Below are 10,645 nucleotides of genomic sequence, written 5' to 3'. Positions count from 1 at the left end.
TCCCCAGGGCCACAGGGATTTATAAGCTGGCAGCCACATGCAGGCTGGATTGTGGAACTGATCAGGCTGCAGAGGGTCTGTGGACCACGAGTTTCAGACTCCTGCTCCAAAACTTCATCTTCTGAAAGTTTTCAAAAAGAAAAAACAAGCTGGTTGGGAGGACGAAGACAAACCCAATTATTTTAATGGTTTATTATTTAATTATTCACCCAGCTCTAAGCTCATCTAGTTTGATTATCATTGCTAAGATTAACAAGGTTGCTATAATTCAGGTTTCAAATTATTTTGACAAGCTCACAAACGCTTATGCTCCAATACTCTAATAAATATGTTAGTATTTAAAGTGCCACAGGGCTCGTTGTTTTTATTTAATAACCAATTGACTTTGTTTACTTGTTTTTTCAGGTTTCCCAACTAATACGAAAAGACCAGTTATGGAAACAAATCAGAAGTGCTCCAAAATCTTTATTAATCAAGTTGCTGGGAGCTATGCAGTGAACACACAGAAAGTATATGCAAAAATGCTAACAAATGTTCATCTGACAAAGTGTTTCTTACCAACAAAAGCTTATTCCCAAATAAACCTGGTTGTCATCAGAACAGCCATAATATCGGGTCAAACCAATGGTCCATCCAGCCCAGTATCCTGTCTGCCGACAGTGGCCAATACCAAATGTCCCAGAGGGAGGGGATACAACTGGTAATCCTCATGTGATCCCTCCCCTGTCACCACCTCTGGAGAAACAGAGACTAGGGACACCATTTCTACCCATCTTAGTTAATAGCCATTGATGGACCTAACCTCCATGAATCTATCTAGCTCTTTTTTGAACCTTGTTATAGTCCTAGCCTTCACCACATCCTCTGGCAAGGAGTTCCACAGGTTGACTGTGTGCTGACTGAAGAAAAACTTCATTTTGTTTGTTTTAAACCTGCTGCCTATTAATTTCATTTGGTGACCCCTAGTTCTTATATTGTGGGAATACATAAATAATTTTTCCTTGTTCACTTTTTCCACACCAGTCATGATTTTAGTCTTTAAAGTGACATAGAACTTATTGTTGTTTTTGAAGATACAGACTAATATAGCTACCCCTCTGAAATATGCAAAGAAAATGATTTCTCTCTCTTTGAAAGCAGTTGAAAAGTTTCTATTAGAAGAAAAAAATACCACACGAAGCAAGTAAACCTATAGAATACAGCTCTTCTATTACATTATAAACCACCCTCACTTTAAATCCCATGTTCCATATTTATTAAACCACAGCTAAGTGGAATCATGATCTCGCTCTATTATATAGGTTTAAAGCAATAATAATTTTGAGAGAGCTCCATTTTTCAAACTAGAGAAGAAACAAAGATGCATTACCTTGACTTGTAAATGATAGCTTGGCTATACCATGCTTGATGGTGGTGGGGAAAGAGGACTAGTAAGCTAAGATCAAAGATTATGATGGACATATATAAATAGACAAACACAAGTCTGATATTGCCATTTCTTACATTTATTGAAAAAAATCTAAAGCAGACTAGAAATATAACCTTTCACTTCTATTTCAAGATGTATACATTGTCCTAATCACAGATATAAGCTTCAGCAGCTCACAAAGCCAGCAATCAATTGCCCATGACTGTCAATCAATTGCAGGCCATTATGATGTTCTTAAGCCCCTAACCATTCCAACCTGCAAGAAAACAACTTCTCTCTATTGTCAGGCTTCCTTGAGTATAAAAAGAGGGTTTTCCTTGTCTTCTGATGTTAATTTGGTAAAAGCTAATGATATTCAGCCAATGGGTACTGGGCAATTATGAGATTCACCTGGGAATTGTCTCAGGAGGTTTCAGTTCAATCAGTTTCTGCACTCAGAAACACCCCCAAATCTGGTAATGTTTCTATACTTGTCCTGAGGAAGTTGTCACCACTGTAGTTTAGATATGTAGAGACATAATTAAGCAATGCTAATTAACAAAAGAGTGTACTGATTTAGGGCTTACATTCACTTTCACTTTTGAGGAAAAATGATTATGGAAGATTCAGAAACTCACTTGAGAAAACAATCATTAGAGAGTTACTTGAAGTTACACCTGACTGCCCGAACACTCAAGAGGGGCCTGTCTGGAAGCTGGATGTTACTGGGACATATAATACATAGGGCCCTGGAGAGATGGCTCTACATTTGCTCTACAACACCCGGAAACTTCCTTTACACAAGGGACTTTCTACCACTGGAGGAATGCAGGGAAACTGGCGGAGCAAGAAATTAGGCCCTAGCACTTCTGATTAACAAAAACACAAATCATGTTATAAAATTAGCATCTTCTTTCATGTTACTTGTGTGCATTTCCTTAGCATTCAGACAAGGCCTCTTGAGTTGCCAGTTATTCTAACAATCTTTTGTTATCCATTCATAACACTTCCACATTCACTAGGATGTATCTGACTGAAGAGAACAAGACAGAGTTCCTTGTGTGTATAGTTGCAAGTATTGATCTCTGATTTGGCCAATGAGTGAATGCAAAGGAGGCACTCTCAGAATTGTGTGCACACTTCTGATAATCTGTGTTTAAAATCAGATAATGCAACGCATGCATTCATGCCTGTGTGTGTGTGTTTCAGCCTACCAGCTGGGGCAGAGTAGCCTTAGTCCCCTGCCACATGGCAAACCCAGGGCAGGAAGGCATGTAGTTTATGGCTCTGCAGTCTCCTGGCTTGGCTGCAAAGCTAGCAAATAATCTGGGGAATTAGCCCCCCTGAGCAGGGTGAAGCAGGAAGCAGTTTGCACTGCAGTCTCCTGGGCAGGTCAGAGTAGAAGTCTATTAGTCTTACTTCCCTTTGGGCTAGAATAAGGGTTGTGGTAGCCCCCTTAGCACATGTCAGCTCTGATGGCCTTGCAGTGTCTGAAGATGGCAAATTGTCTGGCTGGAATTTCAGGTCCTCCGGTTCTATCGTATGAGGACTTGCAAGAGCAAACTGTGTAATCTCTTTCTCTTCCAGCCTCTCCCCCTTCTCCCAGCTGACACGGGCTGCCTCCTGTTGTATGAGCTCTCCACTTGGAGGATGTGCAGCAGAGAAAAGGGAACCTGGCTTCCTGTGCCCAAGATGATTGGCCTGTGTTTGGAGGTCCAGTGCAGGTTGGGACTTCCCATCACACTGATATCCAGTTTGTGGAAATCCTAGAAAAATGCACTTCTTGGTGTCAATATGTGACAGCAGACTGGTTGTGAAGCACCAGAACTCCGTGGTGAAAGATGAAGATAATGGCAGTGACTCGAAATTATTACCTGAGACACACCATGCCATGAGAGTACATTGGAATCACAAGTAATACCATTTTCAAGCGCCAGAGACACAAGTGGATCTCTGGTAAACATCCTTACAGCCCTACTGGTATCTCTGTGAGGATTTTTCTACATTAGACTTTTTTACCTGGAGTTGACTACTTGAGTCAAGATAGATAATAAATTTGAACTGGGTAGTGTGGGCAGTAATAGGGGAAAACGCAAACAACTATAACCTGGAACAAGAGTTTGGGAAACATCCACCCTCGCCTTAACAAAAATTTAGAAGTAAAAAAAAAAATCTTGTGCAGTCATCTCCTAAGTTGCATTTTTGAGTATATGCTCAGCATATGCTCAAACATGCATTTGTAACTGAAAATAAGGTTTAAGCAATTTAAATGTGTCCATAAGGCTCTGTGGCAGCCACTGTGTTGGATGTAATCCTAAGAAGTAGGTGCTTTACACCACTTTGAACCTTCACTTTGACCATAGCCTATATGAACCTAACCAAGTTCCAAATGGGCTTCTGTAGTTCTAAACAAAGCATTGATATAACTTTCAAAGGTGGGTGGAGAAATTCACTTATCACAAGAAGTAAATCCAATCCAAGCAGGAACATACATGGCTGCATTTCAGACATTGGCAAGATTCAAAAAATCTCTGAGGGTTTCTCAATCATTAGTGCAAATTAGAGCAGTTATACTACAATATGTATTTGTATTTAAAAATGTGTTCCCTTGTACAGGTTGGACCTCCCTGGCCTGGCACCCTTGGGACCTGGGAGTTTGCTGGACGAGGAGAAGTCAATGCTCCCCTGTTGGCTGCCCCTCTGCTGGCTCTTCTCCCTGGGGCTCCTAAGGCTGGGGCTCCCCATCATGACAATGCTGTCACTGGGAGTTTCCCGGGGTTCCCCAGCCAGGGATGCCGGCCCGGCTCCCACTCCTGCCTCTAGGGCAATTTGGTTCAGCAACATCCATCGCCCTGCCAGACCATGGCTGATCAGAAAGTCCCGGATTTTCAACTTGTACTCTCTGCCTTCCCACTCAACTCACCTGGCAATCATAATTCTGCCTATATAGCTCTGTATACACATAATAGTGAAACCATGACCTTAGAAGTAGTTTGCTTTCCTCTTGTGCCTGCTTTACATCTCTCCACTCTTCCTCTGCTATGGATAGATCAAGATTAGGAGGTGCAGGATACTAGCTATCAGCTACTCATCCCTCTTATTCTTCCCTGATCCCTCTTGTTCCTTATTCTCTCATAATGCACCCACAATTCGAACAATGCCTCAGTTTATTTGCATACTGCACTTTTACTCATTGAAATTCAGTAAGGTGGTGTATGTGGGAGGTGAATTGTACCGAAAGGCACTTAAGCTGTGGTTATATGTCAGAGTGATATATAATGTGTTTGCATATATTTATAAAATAAATGTATTATTAACACAGAAACAATGCTACATGTTTTGGCATATTGGGGAGTATATATTCCAACTTTAAAAGTTCCTCTGAGAAGACTGTAGTTCATGAGATCTATTCTTAGAATCTACATTAGAATAGATTTCTTTATACATATGCAAGATTTATCCGGTGTTGCTCGGGTCCTTAACTCACATACTTTTTGTTTTACCCTCTCAAACATATAGTAGGTAGCTTTTGCCACACATGGCTTCCTAGTTCACAAAATAAGATCCCCATTGCTCAGGTCTTTAACTTAATTAATTTTTGTTAATTTCAATCAGGGCTCTGGGGTGGGCTGGGGAATGAAAGTTCAGTAGGCAGGCTGCCCCTGGAAGAAAACTACCCCAGCCCTCTTACCATAGCAGCTTGGGACCAGGTGAGAAGCACTTCTCCATGGCTGCTATAGCTCCAGTGGACACAGCCGGGGGAAGAGTGCATGTCTCCCAGCTAGGGAAGGTCCAGGTTCATTTGCCTATTGCACTACCCAGCCAGAGTGAGCAATGAAGCAAACTGTGTACTTCCCCCTGGCTCCATGATGAAGGAGAACAGCCAGCAACATTCCCATATGAATTGGGGGAGGGGAGCTGGGCACCTGGGAGGTGAGAGGCTTGGGGCTGGCACTGTCCCGCCTGGGATGGGGCACATCCCCAGCCAGCCCCTTTCACCTGCCTGGCAATTCTGTCTCTTTTCTGTATGGTTATATGGGAAGCAATCCCATTCTGGGCACATCCCATTCCCTGGCACAACCAAACCCTTACCTTGGCTTAAATTATGAGAAGAGGAAGCTGCCTACTAGCTCTTGCTGTTCTTGAACAGACAGATGGACAGACACACACATACAAACTCTTTCAAATATATAGTTGGCATACATACACCCACACTTACACATATTTATAGTACACACATAATTATTTATATTTGGAGAAAAAACATTCTTTAGAATGTTTACATTCTTTAAGAAATAACTATATATTTCTTGCAGTTATGGCTAATCATTTACTTTCATTTTCTATATATATATAGAAATGAAGAATGAAAAACATTTGCCTCACTCACAAAAGTGAAGACCTCCTGGCTTTACATATCCCAGAATCTGGGACAGGCTGGCTGTGGATTATTTTAACAGATGCAGAAATTACTCTATAATCAGCAAACTAATAATTGCTCTTTACAATTAATTATGAAATCCAGAAAAACAAAACCAAAGACAAAATAACCGTATCTGCACCAGTAGTATGTGGAGACGACCAAAGAAACCTGTGTGGAGTTGGCATTTTTAGAATATACTAAAGGGAGAAAAGCTAGCAAAAGCCAATAGGTTAGCTGAGAAATCCAATACATCCCTGAGTTTATTTAAACTGCTTATGAATTCCAAAGCTTGAGTAAATAGCCACCGATAAATATAAAACAGCAGCAGTTAGGAAGCTGCTTCTATGACCTACTGCAAAGATCAACATTATAATATGGTTCAAATGTAATCCACATAGTGTTAAACAGTATAGATTTACTCACTGCTTGTGAGTCAGTCATCGGAGATAAAACTCTTACATGAATGCTCCTTACACCAGCATGTGCATATGAGGAGTGATTGAAAAAGATTAGGATATTTAGTTTAGAGATGACACAAATAAGAGATGTAATTCATTTTTATAGGCCTCTATTGTGTCATGTAGAAAGTCAATCTGACGCTCCTATTCACCCTTTCACATAGTGCAGCAGTAATAGGACTTCTAAAGACTGTTCCATGATAAGAAAAACAAAAGAAAATATTCATTGTAGTTATTTCTGGGAGCACCAAAGTGTGGCTATGGACTTTCCAAACAATCCCATCCAATCAGAGCAAGAGTCTGAGACTCAATGATATTCAAGAGTCTCACCCCAAGCTGCAGGATTTATGCATCTACTTAACTTTTTACACTCTGAGTAATCCCAATGAAGTCCCATTGGGGTTACTCACTGTACATAAAGATAAACACGTGCAAATGTCATTGCAGGACGGGGTCGTAAAATAAAAATTCTTAGAGGGTGAGGCTGTTATTTAATTTATACTTGTGCTGTGCCTGACTTGGTTTAGGACTCTAGATGGTACCACAATATAAACGTTATCTAATTACAATAATTCATTATGCAGTGGATGTTCATGTTGATTTTCTATACAAAATAATTTTGGGATAATCCGAAATACAGAACTCACTAGGTCAAAATCAACCCCCCGCTTGGCAGAGAGATAGCCTGGGTAGCCTGATAGATCTTTCCTTTCTCTAATTTTTATAATGCTATGTCAATCCCTTTCTTCTTTTTTTATTTTTTGTACTGAAGGAAATCATTGGGAAGAAAATGTTGTTTCTCTTCATAAACAACCTTTGGCGGGCAGGCTTTATAGGGAAACGTTTCATTTAAATCCCCATGGAAACTGCACTTCTCACTCCTTTTGTTTTTAAATATTTATATTATTGTTTTTAAAAATTAAACATTAAACATTCAGTTTACTGAACATCTCATGAAAACCACTGTGTTAAAAATTACTGTTGTTTTTACTTCCTTTAACCGGCATTTTAAGGTACTATCATTTAAGCTAGACATCAAAATGATCAGCTGATGTATTTCATATTGGAGAGTTTCACTATTCTGAAAAGAAAGGGCACCTTTATGTAATTGCATCAAATAGGCTGATGACACATTTATTGATAAGATGGATGTAGATAATGTCTGTGCATTCAATAATCTTCCCCACCTGTTATTGCATCTGTAGTGCAGAAGCAGTTTTGGAATGAGGAACAGACTCCATTCTTAATAGTTTTACCAGGACCAGTGAAAATGACATAACAAAGGGGAAGAAATTGCACCTACAGGATTTTGCAGTTCTGCCTCTGAGTTTAAAGTTCCTCTGTGAAACTATCCTCACATTTTTGTCTAATATTAATCTTGTTTGAGACATCAGATGAAAGTTTACTGGGGCGTGGATGGACCTGGGGATAGGTAATAGAACATAAAATTGTTGACCTCTCAATCACTAATTTAGTTCCAGATCATGTCAAGAAAGAGATAAATCTGTTATCTGATGGCTAACTAAGCTTACCTACCATCTGCCCCTAATGTCTGTGCCACCAGTTACTATTCTTTATATCCAGAACTTGTCTACAGTATCCTGTGGTTAGGGGTCTGTGAACTGTAATTCTACCTCTTTTGGCACTTGGTATGAAGTTCTCGGTAAATGATTTCAGATCCAGCTGTTTTTCTATAATAAGCACCCATTTGCAACATGGATGAAGGTCTCATCTTTCTTCCACTCTTCTTGGGTATGTCTACACTACCACCCTAGTTCGAACTAGGGTGGTTAATGTAGTCATACGAACTTGCAAATGAAGCCTGGGATTTGAATTTCCCGGGCTTCATTTGCATGTTGTCGGGCGCCGCCATTTTTAAATGTCCGCTAGTGCGGACTCCGCACCCATGGCTACAAGCGGCACGAACTAGATAGTTCGGATTAGGCTTCCTATTCCAAACTATTTGTACGCCTCGAACTAGGGTGGTAGTGTAGACATACCCCTTGAGAAAATTCAAGCATTGCTTTGCACAGGTGAGAGGGAAAAATAAATCTTCAAGACATACTGGAAATTAAATAACAAAATAGGATTTATTTAGAGAACTCGAGTATGATTTTAAAATATATTCATAAAAATAAGATCAGCAGAAGCTTCTATCCTTCCTTTAGACCTTTCTAAAAGAGGAAGAAAACCTTAATCTGAAGAATAACAATAACACAACAGATACCTAACAAAATGAGATCCTTCCATGATTCATGGCTTCGGAAATGAAAAACATGAACTCTTTAAATGCAGAATGCACAGGAAGTAGCCACTTAATTAATTCATTTAGGTGCAGTTTGAGGAATAGCTTTTCAATCTGAATGAGCAAAAATGGAATGGTTCATCAGACAATAACAACGGAATCAAGATGTCAGTAATCAGAGAACGCAGTCTTTATCCTGCTCAGGCTTTCAGCTAAATGCTATTGCTTCTCAGTCACACCATCTCCATTCTGGGTAGAATTGCCACAAATGTACAAGGCAGGGGAGATAACTGTGCTAACCTCCTTCAACCAAAAAAGGGTTGGATGTCACAAAACTCAACCGACAGGATACCATCTGGCAAAGGAGAAAAACAAAACAAAACAAACAAAAATAGACAATGAGAGATCATGAACTAGATACAAATGCATAGTGTGAGCCTAATGACTCAGGCAAAGCTCCCATTCAAGTCATTAGACGTTTCTCTTACGTGCTATTGGAGCCATTACCTCCTGGTGTTACTACGTCTGCTTGGACATGAAGATGTAGCGAACACCATTGAATGAAATATAGACCCTGTGAGCAATCTGGCATTAACAGCACCCACATATGGGAACTGTTGAAATGCTAAGTTCTGTCTCCTGCACTAGGAGGAGAATTGAAAAATCGAACTGTAGAAACCTCATATTAAAGAAGACATATAATCCCCACAAGATGAGTGGAATATTAGGAAGCAGGACTCTACCAATGAAAAGGTAGAATACTTTTGAGAATTAGAAATCATTTACCTATAGTTATTATTTATGCATTAACTTTTGACTCTATTTAGGCTGATTAAACTTCTTAAACTACACATCTCTAAGTGAGACAAAATAATTCGAAAATACAGAATTTTTTTCATGTATTTATGTCAAGTTGTTCTTATTTATTTAAACTTTGATGGATGGTGGAACAAATGTATAAGCTCTAAACAAGAGGCAGGGAACATTTATTGTGTCAAGAGATGCTGACCCACAGAAAAATCAGCTGGGGCCACCACAAAAAAGAGAATTAAAAAAAAAATTAAACAAAAAAATCCCCACCCCACACAGACATGGCCCCCTGACTAAGAAGCAGAAAGACACTTCCCCTCACACCCCAGAACTCAGGGGGGCCCAGGCTAGTAGATTTTGTGTGCTCTAGCCCCGAGGTGAGGTGGCAGACGAGGCAGGGCTGGAGCGCCAGCATGGGCTCCCCAATCTTGGGGGGGTCCTGAGCCTTGGGGGCTGGATCCAGGGAAGCCAGGGGCCACATCCGGTTCCCCACCCCTGCTCTAACCAGCATTTTTTAATTGATTTTTACCGGAGTCTAATCATTTCAGCCACAGAAAAAAACACTGACAGATTTGTGCTTTTGAGCCCCACATTCTGTGGCCTCATGTCTCATTAACATGCTCTCAAAACCCGTATCTTCTCAGTTGGAAACCCCTTTACACCACAAAGCTAAGCACAGGTCAGACGAGCCATCACTAGATGATTGACAAATGACCTGCATTTAGGATCCTGTGTGGAGGGAGGGTCTGAGCCAAAAAGTCTACATAACAATTAAACATCCCCTTAGCCCAACCAGCTGGAAGGGACTAACACAGCTACCCCTCTGAGATTACTGATGTGAGTGAGGAGTCCAACCCACTTCATGCACACAATGTTTTAAAGGATTGGCCACAGTCCTTTGGGATTCAGTGAGTCACACTGAAGGCAGCATGCAGTGTTGTTATGGTTGTGTTGGTCCCAGGATATTAGAGTAATAAGATGGCTGAGGTAAAACTACATTCTGATGACATTTCTGAGCAATGCGTGCATTGAGGACACAAGGCAGAAACAGTCGATTCTCTGCTCATTCTCCCCATGGCAGACATGACATTAGACCGTATATATCCATCCTGTCTATAATATTAGCCCTAAAATGAAATATTTTAAATATTTCATTATGTACTTTAGATTCTGTTGGGGAATCAAATTACTTCAAATTGTGCAAACAACAAATAGAATCCAAAATTACTATCAGCAACTACTAAAGAGTGCATAGCAGCTGAGGTAGAAGTCTTCTAGAACATTTTAAATATACTCACATA

The 10,645-nt window shown here is 40.3% G+C and overlaps 1 protein-coding gene across 3 annotated transcripts in view; it reads right to left on the bottom strand.

Annotated features, from left to right (window-relative positions):
* Positions 1 to 366: 366 nt before the first annotated feature.
* LOC149523542 (uncharacterized) overlaps positions 367 to 10,645 on the bottom strand; it is a 929,974-nt gene continuing 919,695 nt past the window's right edge. For all 3 annotated transcript variants that reach the window (XM_089782251.1, XM_089782250.1, XM_089782252.1), the window contains one exon: positions 367 to 8,889. In XM_089782251.1, the coding sequence (XP_089638377.1) occupies positions 8,830 to 8,889 (60 nt within the window). In that variant the 3' untranslated portion in view covers positions 367 to 8,829. The remainder of the gene's footprint in view (positions 8,890 to 10,645) is intronic.

The sequence above is a fragment of the Pelodiscus sinensis genome, chromosome 15, assembly GCF_052426305.1.
Source record: "Pelodiscus sinensis isolate ZL-2025 chromosome 15, ASM5242630v1, whole genome shotgun sequence".
Classification (NCBI taxonomy): Eukaryota; Metazoa; Chordata; order Testudines; family Trionychidae; genus Pelodiscus; species Pelodiscus sinensis.
Note: the sequence above shows the minus strand (reverse complement) of the source record. Positions and strands in the feature narration are given on the sequence as shown.